This window comes from Panulirus ornatus, chromosome 16 (assembly GCF_036320965.1).
Source record: "Panulirus ornatus isolate Po-2019 chromosome 16, ASM3632096v1, whole genome shotgun sequence".
Classification (NCBI taxonomy): domain Eukaryota; kingdom Metazoa; phylum Arthropoda; class Malacostraca; order Decapoda; family Palinuridae; genus Panulirus; species Panulirus ornatus.
In genome coordinates, this window is record NC_092239.1 from 21,136,472 (window position 1) to 21,161,614 (window position 25,143).

Consider the following 25,143-nt stretch of genomic DNA (forward strand, 5'->3'; position numbering starts at 1 on the left):
GAGATGTTTGAGGACAATGTGTGGTGTGAGGTGGTTTGATCGAGTAAGTAACGTAAGGGTAAGAGAGATGTGTGGAAATAAAAAGAGCGTGGTTGAGAGAGCAGAATAGGGTGTTTTGAAATGGTTCGGGCACATGGAGAGAATGAGTGAGGAAAGATTGACCAAGAGGATATATGTGTCGGAGGTGGATGGAACGAGGAGAAGAGGGAGACCAAATTGGAGGTGGAAAGATGGAGTGAAAAAGATTTTGTGTGATCGGGGCCTGAACATGCAGGAGGGTGAAAGGAGGGCAAGGAATAGAGTGAATTGGAGCGATGTGGTATACCGGGGTTGACGTGCTGTTAGTGGATTGAATCAAGGCATGTGAAGCGTCTGGGGTAAACCATGGAAAGCTGTGTAGGTATGTATATTTGCGTGTGTGGACCTATGTATATACATGTGTATGGGGGGGGGGGTGGGGCCATTTCTTTCGTCTGTTTCCTTGCGTTACCTCGCAAACGTGGGAGACAGCGACAAAGCAAAAAAAAAAAATAATATATATATATATATATATATATATATATATATATATATATATATATATATATATATATATATATATATATTATCCCTGGGGATAGGGGAGAAAGAATACTTCCCACGTATTCCCTGCGTGTCGTAGAAGGCGACTAAAAGGGGAGGGAGCGGGTGGCTGGAAATCCTCCCCTTTCTTGTTTTTTTTTAATTTTCCAAAAGAAGCAACAGAGAAGGGGGTCAGGTGAGGATATTCCCTCTAAGGCCCAGTTCTCTGTTCTTAACGCTACCACGCTAACGCGGGAAATGGCAAATAGTATGAAAAATATATATATATATATATATATATATATATATATATATATATTTTTTTTTTTTTTTCTTTTTATATATATATATATATATATATATATATATATATATATATTTATATATATATATATATATATATATATATATATATATATATATATATATATATATATATATATATATATATATTATCCCTGGGGATAGGGGAGGAAGAATACTTCCCACGTATTCCCTGCGTGTCGTAGAAGGCGACTAAAAGGGAAGGGAGCGGGGGGCTGGAAATCCTCCCCTCTCGTTTTTTTTTTTTATTTTTTTTTCCAAAAGAAGGAACAAAGAAGGGGGCCAGGTGAGGATATTCCCTCAAAGGCCCAGTCCTCTGTTCTTAACGCTACCTCGCTAATGCGGGAAATGGCGAATAGTATAAAAAAAAAAAAAAAAAAATATATATATATATATATATATATATATATATATATATATATATATATATATATATATATATATATATATATATATGTATATATATATATATATATATATATACATATATATATATATATATATATATATATATATATATATATATATATATATATATATATATATATATATTTTTTTTTTTTTTTTTTTTTTTAAGTATACTTATGTAAGTAGGAGAGATGGCCAGAGAGCGTTATTGGATTACGTGTTAATTGACAGGCGTGCGAAAGAGAGACTTTTGGATGTTAATGTGCTGAGAGGTGCAACTGGAGGGATGTCTGATCATTATCTTGTGGAGGCTAAGGTGAAGATTAGTATGGGTTTTCAGAAAAGAGGAGTGAATGTTGGGGTGATGAAGGTGGTGAGACTAAGTGAGCTTGGGAAGGAGACCTGTGTGGGGAAGTACCAGGAGAGACTGTGTACAGAATGGAAAAAGGTGAGAACAATGGAAGTAAGGGGAGTGGGGGAGGAATGGGATGTATTTAGGGAATAAGTGATGGACTGCGCAAAAGATGCTTGTGGCATGAGAAGAGTGGGAGGTGGGCTGTTTAGAAAGGGTAGTGAGTGGTGGGATGAAGAAGTAAGAGTATTAGTGAAAGAGAAGAGAGAGGCATTTGGACGATTTTTGCAGGGAAAAAATGCAATTGAGTGGGAGAAGTATAAAAGAAAGAGACAGGAGGTCAAGAGAAAGGTGCAAGAGGTGAAAAAAAGGGCAAATGAGAGTTGGGGTGAGAGACTATCAGTAAATTTTAGGGAGAATAAAAAGATGTTCTGGAAGGAGGTAAATAGGGTGCGTAAGACAAGGGAGCAAATGGGAACTTCAGTGAAGGGCGTAAATGGGGAGGTGATAACAAGTAGTGGTGATGTGAGAAGGAGATGGAATGAGTATTTTGAAGGTTTGTTGAATGTGTCTGATGACAGAGTGGCAGATATAGGGTGTTTTGGTCGAGGTGGTGTGCAAAGTGAGAGGGTTAGGGAAAATGATTTGGTAAACAGAGAAGAGGTAGTGAAAGCTTTGCGGAAGATGAAAGCCGGCAAGGCAGCAGGTTTGGATGGTATTGCAGTGGAATTTATTAAAAAAGGGGGTGACTGTATTGTTGACTGGTTGGTAAGGTTCTTTAATGTATGTATGACTCATGGTGAGGTGCCTGAGGATTGGCGGAATGCGTGCATAGTGCCATTGTACAAAGGCAAAGGGGATAAGAGTGAGTGCTCAAATTACAGAGGTATAAGTTTGTTGATTATTCCTGGTAAATTATATGGGAGGGTATTGATTGAGAGGGTAAAGGCATGTACAGAGCATCAGATTGGGGAAGAGCAGTGCGGTTTCAGAAGTGGTAAAGGATGTGTGGATCAGGTGTTTGCTTTGAAGAATGTATGTGAGAAATACTTAGAAAAGCAAATGAATTTGTATGTAGCATTTATGGATCTGGAGAAGGCATATGATAGAGTTGATAGAGATGCTCTGTGGAAGGTATTAAGAATATATGGTGTAGGAGGCAAGTTGTTAGAAGCAGTGAAAAGTTTTTATCGAGGATGTAAGGAGATGTGTACGTGTAGGAAGAGAGGAAAGTGATTGGTTCTCAGTGAATGTTGGTTTGCGGCAGGGGTGTGTGATGTCTCCATGGTTGTTTAATTTGTTTATGGATGGGGTTGTTAGGGAGGTAAATGCAAGAGTCCTGGAAAGAGGGGCAAGTATGAAGTCTGTTGTGGATGAGAGAGCTTGGGAAGTGAGTCAGTTGTTGTTCGCTGATGATACAGCGCTGGTGGCTGATTCATGTGAGAAACTGCAGAAGCTGGTGACTGAGTTTGGTAAAGTGTGTGGAAGAAGAAAGTTAAGAGTAAATGTGAATAAGAGCAAGGTTATTAGGTACAGTAGGGTTGAGGGTCAAGTCAATTGGGAGGTGAGTTTGAATGGAGAAAAACTGGAGGAAGTGAAGTGTTTTAGATATCTGGGAGTGGATCTGTCAGCGGATGGAACCATGGAAGCGGAAGTGGATCATAGGGTGGGGGAGGGGGCGAAAATTTTGGGAGCCTTGAAAAATGTGTGGAAGTCGAGAACATTATCTCGGAAAGGAAAAATGGGTATGTTTGAAGGAATAGTGGTTCCAACAATGTTGTATGGTTGCGAGGCGTGGGCTATGGATAGAGTTGTGCGCAGGAGGATGGATGTGCTGGAAATGAGATGTTTGAGGACAATGTGTGGTGTGAGGTGGTTTGATCGAGTAAGTAACGTAAGGGTAAGAGAGATGTGTGGAAATAAAAAGAGCGTGGTTGAGAGAGCAGAAGAGGGTGTTTTGAAATGGTTTGGGCACATGGAGAGAATGAGTGAGGAAAGATTGACCAAGAGGATATATGTGTCGGAGGTGGAGGGAACGAGGAGAAGAGGGAGACCAAATTGTAGGTGGAAAGATGGAGTGAAAAGATTTTGTGTGATCGGGGCCTGAACATGCAGGAGGGTGAAAGGAGGGCAAGGAATAGAGTGAATTGGAGCGATGTGGTATACAGGGGTTGACGTGCTGTCAGTGGATTGAATCAAGGCACGTGAAGCGTCTGGGGTAAACCATGGAAAGCTGTTTAGGTATGTATATTTGCGTGTGTGGACGTGTGTATGTACATGTGTATGGGGGGGGGGTGTTGGGCCATTTCTTTCGTCTGTTTCCTTGCGCTACCTCGCAAACGCGGGAGACAGCGACAAAGTATGAAAAAAAAAAAAAAAAAAAATATATATATATATATATATATATATATATATATATATATATATATATATATATATATATATATATATATATATGTGTGTGTGTGTTTGATGATAGAGTGGCAGATATAGGGTGTTTTGGTCGAGGTGGTGTGCAAAGTGAGAGGGTTAGGGAAAATGATTTGGTAAACAGAGAAGAGGTAGTAAAAGCTTTGCGGAAGATGAAAGCCGGCAAGACAGAAGGTTTGGATGGTATTGCAGTGGAATTTATTAAAAAAGGGGGTGACTGTATTACTGACTGGTTGGTAAGGTTATTTAATGTATGTATGACTCATGGTGAGGTGCCTGAGGATTGGCGGAATGCGTGCATAGTGCCATTGTACAAAGGCAAAGGGGATAAGAGTGAGTGCTCAAATTACAGAGGTATAAGTTTGTTAAGTATTCCTGGTAAATTACATGGGAGGGTATTGATTGAGAGGGTGAAGGCATGTACAGAGCATCAGATTGGGGAAGAGCAGTGTGGTTTCAGAAGTGGTAGAGGATGTGTGGATCAGGTGTTTGCTTTGAAGAATGTATGTGAGAAATACTTAGAAAAGCAAATGGATTTGTATGTAGCATTTATGGATCTGGAGAAGGCATATGATAGAGATGATAGAGATGCTCTGTGGAAGGTATTAAGAATATATTGTGTGGGAGGCAAGTTGTTAGGAGCAGTGAAAAGTTTTTATCGAGGATGTAAGGCATGTGTACGTGTAGGAAGAGAGGAAAGTGATTGGTTCTCAGTGAATGTAGGTTTGCGGCAGGGGTGTGTGATGTCTCCATGGTTGTTTAATTTGTTTATGGATGGGGTTGTTATGGAGGTGAATGAAAGAGTTTTGGGAAGAGGGGCAAGTATGAAGTCAGTTGTGGATGTGAGAGCTTGGGAAGTGAGTCAGTTGTTGTTCGCTGATGATACAACGCTGCTGGCTGATTCATGTGAGAAACTGCAGAAGCTGATGACTGAGTTTGGTAAAGTGTGTGAAAGAAGAAAGTTAAGAGTAAATGTGAATAAGAGCAAGGTTATTAGGTACAGTCGGGTTGACGGTCAAGTCAATTGGGAGGTAAGTTTGAATGGAGCAAAACTGGAGGAAGTGAAGTGTTTTAGATATCTGGGAGTGACTCTGGCAGCGGATGGAACCATGGAAGCGGAAGTGGATCATAGGTTGGGGGAGGGGGCAAAAATCCTAGGAGCCTTGAAGAATGTTTTGAAGTCGAGAACATTATCTCGGAAAGCAAAAATGGTATGTTTGAAGGAATAGTTGTTCCAACAATGTTGTATGGTTGCGAGGCGTGGGGTATGGATAGAGTTGTGCTCAGGAGGATGGATGTGCTGGAAATGACATGTTTGAGGACAATGTGTGGTGTGAGGTGGTTTGATCGAGTAAGTAACGCAAGGGTAAGAGAGATGTGTGGAAATAAAAAGAGCGTGGTTGAGAGAGCAGAAGATGGTGTTTTGAAATGGTTTGGGCACATGGAGATAATGAGTGAGGAAAGATTGACCAAGAGGATATATGTGTCGGAGGTGGAGGGAACGAGGAAAAGTGGGACACCAAATTGGAGGTGGAAAGATGGAGTGAAAAGGATTTTGTGTGATCGGGGCCTGAACATGCAGGAGGGTGAAAGGCGGGCAAGGAATAGAGTGAATTGGAATGATGTGGTATACCGGGGTTGACGTGCTGTCAGTGGATTGAATCAGGGCATGTGAAGCGTCTGGGGTAAATCACGGAAAGCTGTGTAGGTATGTATATTTGCGTTTGTGGACGTATGTATATACATGTGTATGGGGGTGGGTTGGGCCATTTCTTTCGTCTGTTTCCTTGCGCTACCTCGCAAACGCGGGAGACAGCGACAAAGCAAAAGAAAAAAAAAGATATATATATATATATATATATATATATATATATATATATATATATATATATATATATATATATATAAATATATATATATCCCTGGGGATAGGGGAGAAAGAACACCTCCCACGCCTTCCCCGCGCGTCGCAGAAGGCGACTTAAAGCGGAGGAAGCGGGAGGGCCTGGATATCCTTCCCTCTCGTTTTTTTTTTAATTTTCCAAAAGAGGAACAGAGATGGAGGCCAAGTGAAGGTATTCCCTCAAAGGATCAGTCCTCTGTTCTTAACGCTACCTCGCTAATGCGGGAAATGGCAAATAGTATGAAAACACACATACACCCGCACACACACACACACACACACACACACACACACACACACACACACACACATATATATACATACATATCCCTGGGGATAGGGGAGAAAGAACACCTCCCACGCCTATATATATATTTATATTTTATTTTTTTTTATTATATATTTTTTTTATATATATATATATATTTTTCTATGAGCCCACGGTATGTTTTGGTATGTTTTGGACAATCATATGTTTACCAAATGGCATCCTAGCTTCGTCTCTTCGATGTATATCAACGGACTGTTATATTTCTCTCTTGTCTCCCCCATGATGATGTGATTATTACACGAAAGTGCACTTGGGAGCTTTTCGTGTTTCATTTTCCCCGTGGACTCAGGAATTTCTTGATCACGCGCCAAATTGTGATCCTTTCCAATATATATATATATATATATATATATATATATATATATATATATATATATATATATATATATATATATATATATATATATATATATATATATATATATATATATATATATATATATATATATATACATATATATTGTTGGAACCACTATTCCTTCAAACATACCCATTTTTGCTTTCCGAGATAATGTTCTCGACTTCCACACATCCTTCAAGGCTCCCAGGATTTTCGCCCCCTCCCCCACCATATGATTCACTTCCGCTTCCATGGTACCAACCGCTGCCAGATCCACTCCCAGATATCTAAAACACTTTACTTCCTCCAGTTTTTCTTCATTCAAACTTACCTTCCAATTGACTTGACCCTCAACACTACTGTACTTGCTCTTATTCACATTTACTCTTAAATTTCTTCTTTCACACACTTTACCAAACTCAGTCACCAGCTTCTGCAGTTTCTCACATGAATCAGCCACCAGCGCTGTATCATCAGCGAACAACAACTGACTCACTTCCCAAGCTCTCTCATTCACAACAGACTTCATACTTGCCCCTCTTTCCAAAACTCTTGCATTCACCTCCCTAACAACCCCATCCATATACAAATTAAACAACCATGGAGACATCACACATCCCTGCCGCAAACCTACATTCACTGAGAACCAATCACTTTCCTCTCTTCCTACACGTACACATGCCTTACATCCTCGATAAAAACTTTTCACTGCTTCTAACAACTTGCCTCCCACACCATATATTCTTAATACCTTCCACAGAGCATCTCTATCAAGTGTATCATATGCCTTCTCCAGATCCATAAATGCTACATACAAATCCATTTGGTTTTCTAAGTATTTCTCACATTCATTCTTCAAAGCAAACACCTGATCCACACATCCTCTACCACTTCTGAAACGACACTGCTCTTCCCCAATCTGATGCTCTGTACATGCCTTCACCCTCTCAATCAATACCCTCCCATATAATTTACCAGGAATACTCAACAAACTTATACCTCTGTTGCGAGGCGTCGGCTATGGATAGAGTTGTGCGCAGGAGGGTGGATGTGCTGGAAATGAGATGTTTGAGGACAATGTGTGGTGTGAGGTAGTTTGATCGAGTAACTAATGTAAGGGTAAGAGAGATGTGTCGAAATTAAAAGAGCGTGGTTGAGAAAGCAGAAGAGGGTGTTTTGAAATGGTTTGGTCACATGGAGAGAATGAGTGAGGAAAGATTGACCAAGAGGATATATGTGTCGGAGGTGGAGGGAACGAGGAGAAGTGGGAGACCAAATTGGAGGTGGAAAGATGGAGTGAAAAAGATTTTGAGTGATCGGGGCCTGAATATGTAGGAGGGTGAAAGGCGTGCAAGGAATAGAGTGAATTGGATCGATATGGTATACCGGGGTTGACGTGCTGTTAGTGGATTGAATCAGGGTATGTGAAGCTTCTGGGGTAAACCATGGAAAGTAGTGCGGGGCCTGGATGTGGAAAGGGAGGTGTGGTTTTGGGCATTATTGCATGACAGCTAGAGACTGAGTGTGAACGAATGGGGACTTTGTTGTCTTTTCCTAGCGCTACCCCGCACACATGAGGGGGGAGGGGGATGGTAATCCATGTGTGGCGAGGTTTAAATGAATAAAGGCAGACAGTGTGAATTGTGTGCATGGGTATATATGTATGTGTCTGTGTGTGTATATATATGTGTACATTGAGATGTATAGGTATGTATATTTGCGTGTGTGGACGTGTATATATATACATGTGTATGGGGGTGGGTTGGGCCATTTCTTTTGTCTGTTTCCTTGCGCTACCTCGCAAACGCGGGAGACAGAGTGAAAGCAAAATAAATAAATAAATATATAATATATATATATATATATATCTTTCTTTTTCTTTCATACTATTCGCCATTTCCCGCAATAGCGAGGTAACGTTAAGAACAGAGGACTGGGCCTTTGAGGGAATATCCTCACTAGGCCCCGTTCTCTGTTCCTTCTTTTGGAAAACTGAAAAAAAAATAACAAGATGGGAGGATTTACAGTCCCCCGCTCCCTTTCCTTTTAGTTGCCTTCTACGACACGCACGAAATACGTGGGAAGCATTTTATCTCTCCTATCCCCAGGGATATATATATATATATATATATATATATATATATATATATATTCTCAGTGAATGTAGGTTTGCGGCAGGGGTGTGTGATGTCTCCATCGTTGTTTAATTTGTTTATGGATGGGGTTGTTAGGGAGGTAAATGCAAGAGTTTTGGAAAGAGGGGCAAGTATGAAGTCTGTTGGGGATGAGAGAGCTTGGGAAGTGAGCCAGTTGTTGTTCGCTGATGATACAGCGCTGGTGGCTGATTCATGTGAGAAACTGCAGAAGCTGGTGACTGAGTTTGGTAAAGTGTGTGGAAGAAGAAAGTTAAGAGTAAATGTGAATAAGAGCAAGGTTATTAGGTACAGTAGGGTTGAGGGTCAAGTCAATTGGGAGGTGAGTTTGAATGGAGAAAAACTGGAGGAAGTGAAGTGTTTTAGATATCTGGGAGTGGATCTGGCAGCGGATGGAACCATGGAAGCGGAAGTGGATCATAGGGTGGGGGAGGGGGCGAAAATTCTGGGGGCCTTGAAGAATGTGTGGAAGTCGAGAACATTATCTCGGAAAGCAAAAATGGGTATGTTTGAAGGAATAGTGGTTCCAACAATGTTGTATGGTTGCGAGGCGTGGGCTATGGATAGAGTTGTGCGCAGGAGGATGGATGTGCTGGAAATGAGATGTTTGAGGACAATGTGTGGTGTGAGGTGGTTTGATCGAGTGAGTAACGTAAGGGTAAGAGAGATGTGTGGAAATAAAAAGAGCGTGGTTGAGAGAGCAGAAGAGGGTGTTTTGAAGTGGTTTGGGCTCATGGAGAGGATGAGTGAGGAAAGATTGACCAAGAGGATATATGTGTCGGAGGTGGAGGGAACAAGGAGAAGAGGGAGACCAAATTGGAGGTGGAAAGATGGAGTGAAAAAGATTTTGTGTGATCGGGGCCTGAACATGCAGGAGGGTGAAAGGAGTGCAAGGAATAGAGTGAATTGGAGCGATGTGGTATACCGGGGTTGACGTGCTGTCAGTGGATTGAATCAAGGCATGTGAAGCGTCTGGGGTAAGCTATGGAAATCTGTGTAGGTATGTATATTTGCGTGTGTGGACGTATGTATATACATGTGTATGGGGGGGGTTGGGCCATTTCTTTCGTCTGTTTCCTTGCGCTACCTTGCAAACGCGGGAGACAGCGACAAAGTATAATAAAAAAAAATAATATAAAAATATATATATATATATATATATATATATATATATATATATATATATATATATATATATGGAGAGAAACTGGAGGAAGTAAAGTGTTTTAGATATCTGGGAGTGGATCTGGCAGCGGATGGAACCATGGAAGCGGAAGTGAATCATAGGGTGGGGGAGGGGGCGAAAATTCTCGGAGCTTTGAAGAATATGTGGAAGTCGAGAACATTATGTTTGAAGGAATATGTTTGTTTGAAGTAATAGTGGTTCTAACAATGTTGTATGGTTGCGAGGCGTGGGCTATGGATAGAGTTGTGCGCAGGAGGGTGGATGTGCTGGAAATGAGACGTTTGAGGACAATATGTGATGTGAGGTGGTTTGATCGAGTAAGTGATGTAAGGGTAAGAGAGATGTGTGGAAATAGAAAGAGTGTGGTTGAGAGAGCAGAAGAGGGTGCTTTGAAATGGTTTGGTCACATGGAGAGAATGAGTGAGGAAATATTGACCAAGGGGATATATGTGTCGGAGGTGTAGGGAACTAGGAGAAGTGGGAGACCAAATTGGAGGTGGAAAGATGGAGTGAAAAAGATTTTGAATTATCGGGGCCTGAACATGCACGAGGGTGAAAGGCGTGAAAGGAATAGAGTGAATTGGAACGATGTGGTATGCCGGGGTCGACGTGCTGTCAATGGATTGAACCAGGGCATGTGAAGCGTCTGGGGTAAACCATGGAAAGTTGTGTGGGGCCTGGATGTTGAAAGGGAGCTGTGGTTTCAGTGCATTATTACATGACAGCTAGAGACTGAGTGTGAACGAATAGGGCCTTTAGTGTCATTTCCTAGCGCTACCTCGCACACATGAGGGGGGAGGGGGTTGTTATTCCATGTGTGGCGAGGTGGCGATGGGAACAAATAAAGGCAGACAGTATTTATGTACATGTGTATATATGTATATGTCTGTGTGTGTAAATATATGTGTACATTGAGATGTACAGGTATGTATATTTGCGCGTGTGGACGTGTATGTATATACAAGTGCATGTGTGCGGGTTAGGCCATTCTTTGGTCTGTTTCCTTGCGCTACCTCGCAAACGCGTGAGACAGAGACAAAGCAAAATAAATAGAAATGTAAATAAATAAATAAATAAATAAATAAATAAATATATATATATATATATATATATATATATATATATATATATATATATATATATATATATGTATATATATATATATATATATATATATATATATATATATATATGTTTGTGGCATGAGAAGAGTGGGAGGTGGGTTGATTAGAAAGGGTAGTGAGTGGTGGGATGAAGAAGTAAGAGTATTAGTGAAGGAGAAGAGAGAGGCATTTGGACGATTTCTGCAGGGAGAAAATGCAATTGAGTGGGAGATGTATAAAAGAAAGAGACAGGAGGTCAAGAGAAAGGTGCAAGAGGTGAAAAAGAGGGCAAATGAGAGTTGGGGTGAGAGAGTATCATTAAATTTTAGGGAGAATAAAAAGATGTTCTGGAAGGAGGTAAATAAAGTGCGTAAGACAAGGGAGCAAATGGGAACTTCAGTGAAGGGCGCAAATGGGGAGGTGATAACAAGTAGTGGTGATGTGAGAAGGAGATGGAGTGAGTATTTTGAAGGTTTGTTGAATGTGTTTGATGATAGAGTGGCGGATATAGGGTGTTTTGGTCGAGGTGGTGTGCAAAGTGAGAGGGTTAGGGAAAATGATTTGGTAAACAGAGAAGAGGTAGTAAAAGCTTTGCGGAAGATGAAAGCCGGCAAGGCAGCAGGTTTGGATGGTACTGCAGTGGAATTTATTAAAAAAGGGAGTGACTGTATTATGGACTGGTTGGTAAGGTTATTTAATGTATGTATGACTCATGGTGAGATGCCTGAGGATTGGCGGAATGCGTGCATAGTGCCATTGTACAAAGGCAAAGGGGATAAGAGTGAGTGCTCAAATTACAGAGGTATAAGTTTGTTGAGTATTCCTGGTAAATTATATGGGAGGGTATTGATTGAGAGGGTGAAGGCATGTACAGATCATCAGATTGGGGAAGAGCAGTGTGGTTTCAGAAGTGGTAGAGGATGTGTGGATCAGGTGTTTGCTTTGAAGAATGTATGTGAGAAATACTTCGAAAAGCAAATGGATTTGTATGTAGCATTTATGGATCTGGAGAAGGCATATGATAGAGTTGATAGAGATGCTCTGTGGAAGGTATTAAGAATATATGGTGTGGGAGGCAAGTTGTTAGAAGCAGTGAAATGTTTTTATCGAGGATGTAAGGCATGTGTACGTGTAGGAAGAGAGGAAAGTGATTGGTTCGCAGTGAATGTAGGTTTGCGGCAGGGGTGTGTGATGTCTCCATGGTTGTTTAATTTGTTTATGTATGGGGTTGTTAGGGAGGTGAATGCAAGAGTTTTGGAAAGAGGGGCAAGTATGAAGTCTGTTGGGGATGAGAGAGCTTGGGAAGTGAGTCAGTTGTTGTTCGCTGATGATACAGCGCTGGTGGATGATTCATGTGAGAAACTGCAGAAGCTGGTGACTGAGTTTGGTAAAGTGTGTGAAAGAAGAAAGTTAAGAGTAAATGTGAATAAGAGCAAGTTATTAGATACAGTAGGGTTGACGGTCAAGTTAATTGGGAGGTAAGTTTGAATGGAGAAAAACTGGAGGAAGTAAAGTGTTTTAGATATCTGGGAGTGGATCTGGCAGCGGATGGAACCATGGAAGCGGAAGTGGATCATAGGGTGGGGGAGGGGGCGAAAATTCTGTGAGCCTTGAAGGATGTGTGGAAGTCGAGAACATTATCTCGGAAAGCAAAAATGGGTATGTTTGAAGGAATAGTGGTTCCAACAGTGTTGTATTGTTGCGAGGCGGGGGCTATGGTTAGAGTTGTGCGCAGGAGGATGGATGTGCTGGAAATGAGATGTTTGAGGACAATGTGTGGTGTGAGGTGGTTTGATCGAGTAAGTAACTTTAGGGTAAGAGAGATGTGTAGAAATAAAAAGAGCGTGGTTGAGAGAGCAGAAGACGGTGTTTTGAAATGGTTTGTGCACATGGAGAGAATGAGTGAGGAAAGATTGACCAAGAGGATATATGTGTCGGAGGTGGAGGGAACGAGGAGAAGTGGGAGACCAAATTGGAGGTTGAAAGATGGAGTGAAAAAGATTTTGTGTGATCGGAACCTGAACATGTAGGAGGGTGATAGGAGGGCAAGGAATAGAGTGAATTGGATCGATGTGGTATACCGGGATTGACGTGCTGTCAGTGGATTGAATCAGGGCAAGTGAAGCGTCTGGGGTAATCCATGGAAAGCTGTGTAGGTATGTATATTTGCGTGTGTGGACGTATGTATATACATGTGTATGGGGGTGGGTTGGGCCATTTCTTTCGTCTGTTTCCTTGCGCTACCTCGCAAACGCGGGAGACAGCGGCAAAAAAAAAAAATTATATATATATATATATATATATATATATATATATATATATATATATATATATATATATATATATATATGTATATATTTATTCTTTCTTTCATACTATTCGCCATTTCCCGCATTAGTGAGGTAGCGTTAAGAGCAGAGGACTGGGCCTTTGTTAGAATATCCTCACCTGGCCCCCTTTTCTGTTCCTTCTCTTGGATAATAAGAAAAAAAAATGAGAGGGGAGAATTTCCAGCCCCCCGCTCCCTTCCCTTTTAGTCGGCTTCTACGACACGCAGGGAATACGTGGGAAGTATTCTTTCTCCCCTATATATATATATATATATATATATATATATATATATATATATATATATATATATATATATAGCATTTATGGATCTGGAGAAGGCATATGATAGAGTTGATAGAGATGCTCTGTGGAAGGTATTAAGAATATATGGTGTAGGTGGCAAGTTGTTAGAGGCAGTGAAAAGTTTTTATCGTGGATGTAAGGCATGTGTACGTCTAGGAAGAGAGGAAAGTGATTGCTTCTCAGTGAATGTAGGTTTGCGGCAGGGGTGTGTGATGTCTCCATGGTTGTTTAATTTGTTTATGGATGGGGTTGTTCGGGAGGTGAATGCAAGAGTTTTGGAAAGAGGGGCAAGAATGATGTCTGTTGTTGATGAGAGAGCTTGGGAAGTGAGTCAGTTGTTGTTCGCTGATGATACAGCGCTGGTGGCTGATTCATGTGAGAAACTGCAGAAGCTGATGACTGAGTTTGGTAAAGTGTGTGAAAGAAGAAAGTTAAGAGTAAATGTGAATAAGAGCAAGGTTATTAGGTACAGTAGGGTTGAGGGTCAAGTCAATTGGGAGGTAAGTTTGAATGGAGAAAAACTGGAGGAAGTAAAGTGTTTTAGATATCTGGGAGTGGATCTGATAGCGGTTGGAACCATGGAAGCGGACGTGGATCATAGGGTGGGGGAGGGGGCGAAAATTCTGGGAGCCTTGAAGAATGTGTGGAAGTCGAGAAGATTATCTCGGAAAGCAAAAATGGGTATGTTTGAAGGAATAGTGGTTCTAACAATGTTGTATGGTTGCGAGGCGTGGGCTATGGATAGAGTTGTGCGCAGGAGGGTGGATGTGCTGGAAATGAGATGTTTGAGGACAATATGTGGTGTGAGGTGGTTTGATCGAGTAAGTAATGTAATGGTAAGAGAGATGTGTTGAAATAAAAAAGAGCGTGGTTGAGAGAGCATATATATATATATATATATATATATATATATATATATATATATATATATATATATATATATATATATATACTATTTTTCTTTATTCTATTATACTTAGTCGCTGTCTCCCGCGCTAGCGAGGTAGCGCAAAGAAACAGACGAAACAATGGCTCAACCCAACCACATAAACATGTATATACATAAACGCCCACACACGCAAATACACATACTTATACATTTCAACGTATGCATACATATACATACACAGACATATACATATATATGCATATACATATTCATATGTGCGGCCTTCATCCATGCCCGTCCCCACCCCGCCACACTTGAAATGGCATCCAGCTCCTCACGTGCGCACGCGAGGGAGCGCTAGGAAAAGACAACAAAGGCTACATTTTTTCGCACTTAGTCTCTAGCTGTCATGTATAATGCACCGAAACCACAGCTCCCTTTCCACATCCAGCCCCACAAAACTTTCCATGGGTTATCCCAGACGCTTCACATGCCCTGGTTCAATCCATTGACAGCACGTCGACCCCGGTATACCATATCGTTCCAATTCACTCAATTCCTTGCACGCCTTTCACCCTCCTGCATGTTCAGGCCCAGATCGCTCAAGATCTTTTCCACTCCATCTTTCCACCTCCAAATCGGTCTCCCATTTCTCCTCGTTGTCTCCGCTTCTGACACAAATATATCCTCTTTGTCAATCTTTCCTCACTCATTCTCTCCATGTGACCAAACAATTTCAATACATCCTCTTCTGCTCTCTCAACCACACTCTTTTTATTACCACACAAATCTCTTACCCTTTCATTACTTAATTGATCAAACTACCTCACACCACATATTGTCCTTAAACATCTCATTTCCAGCACATCCGCCCTTCTCCGCACAACCCTGTCTTTAGCCCACGCCTTGCAACCATATACCATTGTTGGAATCTCTGTTCCTTCAAACACACCCATTTTTGCTTTCCGAGATAATGTTCTCGCCTTCCACACATTCTTCAATGCTCCCAGAACCTTCGCCCCCTCCCCCACCCTTTGACTCACTTCCGCTTCCAGGGTTTCATCCGCTGCCAAGTCCACTCACAGATATCTAAAACACTTTACTTCCTCCAGTTTTTCCCCATTCAGACCTTACCTCCCAAATGACTTGTCCCACAACCCTACTATACCTAATAATCTTGCTCTTATTCACATTTACTCGCAGCTTTCTTCTTTCACACACTTTACCAAACTCAGTCACCAGCTTCTACAGTTTCTCACGCGAATCAGCCACCAGCGCTGTATCATCAGCGTACAACAACTGACTCACTTCCTAAGCTCTCTCATCCACAATAGACTGCATACTTGCCCCTCTCTCCAAAAATCTTGCATTCACCTCCCTAACTACCCCATCCATAAACAAATTAATCAACCATGGAGACATCACGCACCCTGCCGCAAACCGACTTTTACTGGTGAACCAATCACTTTCTTCTCTTCCTACTCGTACACATGCCTTACATCCTCGATAAAAACTTTTCACTGCTTCTAGTAACTTGCCTCTTACACCATATACTCTGATACCTTCCACAGAGCATCCCTATCAACTCTATCATATGCCTTCTCCAGATCCATAAATGCTACATACAAATCCATTTGTTTTTCTGAGTATTTCTTACATACATTCTCCATAGCAAACACCTGATCCACACATCCTTTACCACTTCTGAAACCACACTGATCTTCTCCAGTCTGATGCTTTGTACATGCCTTCACCCTCTCAATCAATTCCCTCCCATATAATTTACCAGGAATACTCAACAAACTTATACCTCTGTAATTTGAACACTCACCTTTATCCCCTTCACTTTTGTACAATGGCACTATGCATGCTTTCCGCCAATCCTCAAGCACTTCACCATGAGTCATACATACTTGAATATCCTCACCAACCAGTCAAGAACACACTAACCTCCTTTTTAATAAATTCCACTGCAATACCATTAAAACCCGCTGCCTTGCCGGCTTTCATCTTCCGCAAAGCTTTCACTACCTCTTCTCTGTTTACCAAATCATTCTCCCTAACCCTCTTACTTCGCACACCTCCTCGACCAAAACACCCTAGATCTGCCACTCTATCATCTAACACATCCAACAAACCTTCAAAATGCTCACTCCATCTCCTTCTCACATCACAACTACTTGTTATTACCTCCCCATTAGCCCCCTTCACCGATGTTCCCATTTGTTCTCTTGTCTTACGCACTTTATTTACCTCCTTCCAAAACATCTTTTTATTCTCTCTGAAATTTAATGATACTCTCTCACCACAACTCTCATTTGCCCTCTTTTTTTACCTCTTGTACCTTTCTCTTGAACTCCTGCCTCTTTCTTTCATACATCTCCCAGTCATTTTCATTACTTCCCACACAATAATTCCTCTCAAATTATATTGCGAACCCAGTACTGTATACCCATTGCTCTCTAGTAAGTTTTGTGAGTTATATCAGAAATTGACAATCGTCGTTTATACATCACACATATAATGTAGTTATTTATACTGGTCATTCAATAGGGTAAGTCAGTTTCGTTGTGGATTAGGCTGAAACGTTTTGGTATGTACGTCCATGTATCTTACCCATCAAGCTTAAAGAGCAAAGTATGACATAGGTACTTGCATGTAAGATGTGTGTAATCACTGTGAAAACCTTATCCTGTTAATTTTGGATCTTTTTCACCACCAGGCTGGACTCTACGAAAAATGGAGTGATGACATGTTGACGCAGACCCGTCGTGAGAGCCAACGGAGGCAGCGGGAGTACTTGGCTCAGCAGCAGCAACAGCAACAGCAGGGGACGGGAGGTGGAACACAGTCTGGCAACAGCATGACGGCCCTCACCCTCACACACATGCAGGGTCCCCTCATGCTCCTCCTCCTGGGGCTCGCCCTAGCTGGACTCACCTTCCTCGCGGAGATGGTCCCGGGCTCTTGCTTACCTTCAAGTCAATGTTGAGGTTTTCTCTCTCTCTCTCTCCTCAACATCCGTCGGGAAAAGACCAACAACATTCACAGATCTGAAAAAATAATGTATGCTTTTATGGAGGACACCTATTCAAGTGAAGTCTTAAGTGTATGTGCAAAGTGTTCAACGTTCATAAGTAATGATAGTGAACCAAACCAAAGAACGATATTCACTAATAGGTAAAATTCTTGAAGCTGAAGCAAATCCTTTGCGTTCCACTTACGTTTCCAGACTCCGTTGCTGACTCTTGTATCCAGCTGTATCATTCGGATTGTTAATATCCTCTGACATGTGATGTCATTGCTAATGTCTTTTATTTTTCATTCCTAGTTTCACGTTTTCTTACCACATTGATTATGTCCGTAGTGGAAACATTTGTTCACAGGAAGAAGTCTTATCTGTCATCAACTGGTGCGTAGATATTTCACTTATTTCGGCATTTCTATGACAAGAATTCATGTTTTGTGTACGTGTCTTGTTGACCTAGTTCCTAATTGAGCTTGATTCTTAAGCTGTCCGCTTGTAGTGTCATAATCTCTACTGAGCGTAATCCTCACACTGATGTTGATCCAATTTGAAGTGGACACTATATCTTAATCCTTAACTTACTTCGATCTCTTTTGTGTTAACGATATTTAATCCATGGGATTAGCTCCATCTCAGCATCATATCCTGGCCATATTGGCATAAACTGTCTACTGACGTACCGTTGCATGAAATAGTGGCTTATGTCGATACATTCCTCGACGGTTAGAAAGTTTCCCAAGCATAGTAGCTTATGTTTATGTATCTGTTTAATCTTTCAACAGAGTTCATCTCTACATGATCTTACTCCGTAAATCACCTTACCCCACTTAACGATTTATTCTTGCACTGGCTTATCCCCTGCATCAATTTACCCTTTATATTACCTTGACTCTCACATTCCCTTGCACATTACATATCACCACATCAACCTGAAGTATCTACATACCCATACTTACAAGTTAGGGGGAATTCAATAAGTTATCTGCATTGTTTGGAAGGAGGGAGTGAGAGGTTGCTTCACAAGACTAAACTGTTGAGCAGACGCAAGAAACGTCAGAGTATTTACCAAATGATGCAGGATGACAGACTGAAATGGCTCTACGCAGCTCCACATTAAGATATGCCTGGGCGTCGGATATGATGATCCAAGCTTCTTTAGAAATAAAATCAATATGCTTAAACCTGAACCAAAAGAAATCCTTAGACACTATTTTGGAGGAGCTGATGGTTTAATGGACCAATGAAGAACTTTAGTCATAACGTTCCACAAATGAACAGATGACGGGTATCATATGTCAGCCACTGCAGTAGTCACACTAATCACTCTAGACACTGTAGCTGTGTGTACGTCAGTGATGAACTCAGAACCAACTTCCATAAAAGACTCCTGGTGTTGATGAGGACCTTTCTAAAGGCTTCCACAGATCAATGCTGTGTTGCTTCCAGTAGCAGGGAAATGTAGACTCCCTCAGCGTGAGAAGTTCTCAGATGAAACTGTACTCCATATGATACAGCCTCCTTGCGATGTAACCTCGAGCAGGTGACGACCGGAAACACCTGTTTGGGGGTTGGCTGATCTATCTGATAATAAGAAGAATACGTCATATTTACAGAACTGATCACCAATACATATCAAAGTATATGCAGAAAGTATATAACCAATAACCGAGGACTATGTCACTGAATCAGTCTGATAGTTTCTTTGTATCCACCATGTTACCTCAGGCGGGTCTGTGTGCTTCACTAGGTACGAGTCACGTGTGAATCTGCGGAGTTTCGAGGTTGAATGATCAGGGTGACTGTAAACATTTTCGAGAATAATGATGATCTTAGCGTCCGCCAGGAAAGTAATAAAGAGTCTCTCAACACCAACATAGGAGCTAGGGAAATAGCATATGGGTTGTCCAGCACATACAAACCTTCCAAGTTTTGCTTGAAAATTACAGAATTTCTGGCGTAGCTCGAGACTTAACGACCTATGGGGGATGCAGCTTCCATCAATGTCTAGAGATTCTTCACAAACGTCCCAGTGCATATAACCACCCTTTACTACAAAATCCCGAAACCCGCTAGATCCATCTCTGAGGGGCTACTCCGTGCCTGTACCAGTGGAGCACCTTTCCGAGGCCTAGAAGGCGTCCTCTACTGCCAGAAAGAGGGTTTAGCAATAGGATCTCCTCCAGGGGTTCTCCTCCAGAGGTTCTCTTGTTAACTTCTACATGTATCACTTAAATCAGATTCTCTAAGAGCGTCACCTGCATCCCTCCTATGTGAATGACGTCTGTCGCAGCGCAGCCCCTCCAAGGATGGTCACGGAGGGGAACTCAGTGCTCAGATGAACCTACGAACTTACTGTTGTAAAAAGAATCCCCATTGGTAGTGAAGACGGCACCTCTTCCACTCCAGTGTGAAGAAAGCCTATTGATGATGGCCGGTGCCTGAATGCGGCCTGAGTACTATAAAATGATTGTCATAAAGTTTTTCATTAAAAGAGCCTTTTAAGAAATGCTCAACTGCAACAGATACTGGCAAAGTATACGAGGAAACAATGATATAATGTACTAATTAACATTTATTTATACAACACACCTGATTAAGATATACCAGTTCATTTTACTAAACAGATGATATGCATAGATAAGTATATTCAGAGTACTTTCTCCGTCAACAAACTTCAAGTTAATGGTTCAAATCTTATCACGATCATCTTATTGAGAAAACTTCAAGTTATCTTCCAGCGTTGTGACGACTTCGTCCAGCTGACGATTGTCACAGAAGACACAGGATCACTTAAGTGGACCTCCCCGATGAAGGTGATTCTAGCAACTCAGAGCCCCAGGAGGAGGAGCATGAGGGGACCCCTACACGTGTGTGAGGGTGAGGGCCGTCATGCTGCTGCCAGACTGTGTTCCCTTCCCTGTCCCCTTCTGATGCTGCTGAGCCAAGTACTCCCGCTTCCTCCGTTGGCTCGTCCGACGGGTTTGGCTCAGGATATCGTCATTCCATATCTCACACAATTCAAGCTGGAGGCGAGTTATAACCGAAAAAAGAAATTAAGTTACATTCTTAACTCTACATATTTTGTAGTGAAATATATATATTCCCATGAGTCCACAGGAAAGTGAAACACGATAAGTTTCCAAGTGCACTTTCGCTTAAAAATTACATCATCAGGGGAGCTACAAAAAAGAGATATACGTCAGTTCATATAGAACGAAGAGAGGTAGCTAGGACGCCATTACGATCAATTATATATATAAATATATATATATATATATATATATATATATATATATATATATATATATATATATATATATATATATATATTGTTACGAACCCACCAGTAACATATGTATGTTACAAATACTATACTGATCCTTGTCTTTGCAAGGACGTTAGATTTGTTATATTGCACAACTCAGGGTAACGCTATCTTAACGTTATAGGATTAAAACAAACTTCAGGGTTAGAATTACTTATAATGAAAGAATTCAAATGTACAAGGTGAACACATAAATCAGGCATGAATCATTTACGTTAACACTGAACATGAGTTAAACATTGAACATGAGTTTAACATTGAACATGAGTTAACATTCTAGAAAAGATTTCAAACCAGGGGATCTCTTTCCTTTATGACAAGTTCTTCGATAACATTACACTTAGTTACTCAACTATAACGGGCTTATAGCAGTAACGGGCTTACAGCACAGCACTCGGGTAACGGGCTTACAGGCTTAAAGCAGGGGGGACCACTTACCTCGCTGGGCTAAAGAGAGAGTAATCAAATCTCAGCGTGTGTCATGGGTATTTATTAAAGGTAAAGACTGTTGTTCGCCCTGATAGCTTATAACGCTACCCTTGATTGGCTATGGGACTAACAGCAATTCTGATTGGTTGGAGGGCCCCAGAGTCTCGACGTAGTCACACTCCTTGGTCTTTCTTGTTCACGTCAGCAGCGATGACATACGGGATGACATACCCAGCAGCTGGCCCCACGCCTTGACCTGACGCTTCCGATAAGGAATAGCAACAACACCCTACACAAAGGCACACTATACACAGAGACACATCACACATATATATACGAACATGTGGGCACACACACTGTTCGTAACACCCCCTCCTTAAAGGAGAAAAGTCCTGTGAGAGGAATTGTCTCACGTTAAGAGCGGGATAAACAATCAGCTAACACAGTATGTGCGCCAGCAATATGGTGAATATCTAAATTATACTCTTGAAGGAACAAGGCCCACCTGATTAATTTCTGATTCCGATCCCGTAACTTTTAACACTTTGAAAGGGGTTGGTACTCAGTACACTCTAAAGTGATTTGCTGAAAGGCACAAATATACAGAAAGTGTTATAATACGAATAGCAAAAACAAAGGTTGCTTCTGGTGATTGCCTAAAGAACACATACAGAAAGTGCTACACTACAAATAGCAAAACAAATGTTCCTTCTTCATGGTGACTATCTGTTTGGGCTCAACCTTCTCTCTGTCCTCCTGCGTGAGGACCTCACCAGCGTTTGCATCACCGGCACTCACAGCTAATCTGGTTGGAGCCTGCAAAATAAAACAGTTAAAAAGTAGGGTTCCTAACTGATGAAAGACTGTCTCACACTGCTGATTCTAAATAGACCTGACATCTTTCTTCAATAAATTTGTCAAGGGGGTTGCGACTGCGAAAAGCTACTAATAAACATTCTGTAATACCCAACTATACCCATAAAACATCTCAGTTCTCTTCGAGATCGGGGGCTTTCACTTGGACTAATACTTGGACCCTTACGGTCGGTGGAAGGAGGGGACTGACAAACCTCTGGCAAAACTCTGGGTACGTCGACAGGAGGGCAGACCTTTTTACCCGTCACTTCGCAGGCAGGCGCTAAAGCTTCTCCTACGTCCACATCATGGCTTCAACCCTCACCGACTGACAGCAAGGCGGACCTCTGCACACGTTGTTTCGCCTCCCACTTCATGTTCGAGCCTCCGTCTTCCCAGGTCTCCGAGGCACTCGCAGCTACGTCGTCAACTTCGTCACACACGACCACTGGACGTAGGATGATGCAGACTGGCACCGTCGGTTCAAAGGGGGAGGTTGCTACTGAGATCTGGTTTAAGCATGTTGACGTGGCTTACTATCCGACATCTGTGCCTATAGGGGGTAGAGACAAGATAATTTGAGTCTCCTACGCTCCGGATTATGGTGTAGGGACCCTGAAACGGACAGCCAAAGGTTGACCTGGCTGCTGTAGTAGAAGCCACACCTCGTCGCCTGTCTCTACGCTTCTGAATTGAGACCGTCTGTCAGGCCACCTCGTCCTTCATTCCCGACTCTCTTGAATGGGCTCGAGAATCCTCACTCTCACCCACTGACTCTCATACGGACTCGAAACTAGCACAGGAGGTATCACACAGCTTCTCCTCACTAATTTCATCCTCAGAAGACGTCCTTAAAACCTGAGTCTCTCTTGAATGGGCGAGAGACAAATCCTCAGTCTCACCCACTAACTCTCGTATTGACTCGAAACCAGTACAGGTGGTATCAGCTTCTCCTTACTAATTTCATCCTCGGAAGACGTCCTCAACTAGCTATGTCCTCAGGCACACGGCCTGCCGTGCCAGCTGTCATGGACCTGGCAACATCGTGGTTGTAGACTATCTCTGGTACCTCTTCATCAAGCTGCACTGCCTCCGTGGACTTCACCGGGCCCGTAGGCAACACCGGCACTGGGTTCATCTGCCCACCCGCTAGGTCACTGCCTAACACAAAGTCCAAGTCTAAGAGAGGAACTTACCTACAATCCCCTACAAACATGGTCCGTGAAGAGATCTTCTACCCTCACATCGACTAGTGGAGCCTCCTTGGGACCCGACAGTCCATCTAGCAAGACTCGGTCTCCAAACTCTTCTCGCGGCACCAAGCCATCCACCATCAGGGACTGCAGCGCACCAAAATTCCGTAATACGGTCACTTTTTGTCGTGCACCACATTAACTAACATAGCCCTCAGACAAGAACGCATTGTAGTCCCCACAGAACGGATCCTATAATAAGGACAGATTAATCAACAGTCTCGCAACCCCTCACTTTCCTAAGAGCAGTAGTAGCCTCTCCTACTTTACTAAGTCTAAATGGTCCTAAAATTAAGAAAAGACTCATGGGCCTACATTCACATATAAAAAAAAGAGTCTCTGGATTCCTTCTCTCCAGCCCAGCAATCCTTCACCTAGTGTCCAGCCTTGCGACAATAAAAACAACTCTTAACTCTATTGGAGTATTTCCCATGACTTTTATGAGTTACAGGCAAGGTAGCAGATTCAGGTGGGATTACTTAATCTTTGGCCCTCCCTCTGCCGTCAAAGCCCTTTGAACGTCTCTCAAATTAACATCACTAGGGATATGAGGAGGGATCGAGACTTCGGCCCACGTCAATGATGGAGCGGTATTGTCAACACTGATTTCAACATCAGGCGCAGCATCTACCATCTGCTCACTAACAAAATGATTCACGACTAAGGTTTCCAACTGTACTTTACTAGCTTTCCGGCCATAATTCACTTTTAACTTATCCGCAACGAATCTCAACTACTACTCTGTTAAAGTTTTAATGTCATCGGGAGAGAGCTCAGACCGACGGAACTGGTCAACGTAAGCGTCGCTGGTCAACGGCATGATTAACGAATCGAGGAAAGAGATTCCGTTAAGGCAAGAAAAATCCTGGCAAGGTCGCCAATTTATATGATATGAACTCAATACTTATTCGGGCAAGGTCGCCAGTAACACATGTATGTTATAAATACTATACTGATCCTTGTCTTTGCAAGGACGTTAGATTTGTTATATTGCACAACTCAGGATAACGCTATCTTAACGTTATAGGATTAAAACAAACTCCAGGGTTAGAATTACTTATAATGAAAGAACACATAAATCAGGCATGAATCATTTACGTTAACACTGAACATAAGTCAAACATTGAACATGAGTTTAACATTGAACATGAGTTAACATTCCAGATAAGATTTCAAACCAGGAGATCTCTTTCCTTTATGACAAGTTCTTCGATAACATTACACTTAGTTACTCAACTATAACGGGCTTACAGCAGTAACGGGCTTACAGCACAGCACTCGGGTAACGGGCTTACAGCAGGGGGGACCACTTACCTCGCTGGGCTAAAGAGAGAGGAATCAAATCTCTGAGGGTGTCATGGGTATTTATAAAAAGTAAAGACGATTGTTCGCCCTGCTAGCTTATAACGCTACCCTTGATTGGCTATGGGACTAACAGCAATTCTGATTGGTTGGAGGGTCCCAGAGTCTCGACGTAGTCATACTCCTTGGTCTTTCTTGTTTACGTCAGCAGCGATGACATAAGGGATGACATACCCAGCAGCTGGCCCCACGCCTTGACCTGACACTTCAGATAAGGAATAGCAACAACACTTTACACAAGACACATCATACACATATATACGAACATGTGGGCACA

At 41.9% G+C, this 25,143-nt stretch overlaps 1 protein-coding gene across 1 annotated transcript in view; it reads left to right on the forward strand.

The window, feature by feature from the left end:
- The window catches only part of LOC139754189 (ionotropic receptor 93a-like), an 85,048-nt gene extending 67,156 nt beyond the window's left edge, over positions 1 to 17,892 (forward strand). The window contains exon 9 of the mRNA XM_071671400.1: positions 17,337 to 17,892. Within this exon, the coding sequence (XP_071527501.1) occupies positions 17,337 to 17,606 (270 nt within the window). The 3' untranslated portion in view covers positions 17,607 to 17,892. The remainder of the gene's footprint in view (positions 1 to 17,336) is intronic.
- Positions 17,893 to 25,143: the final 7,251 nt, after the last annotated feature.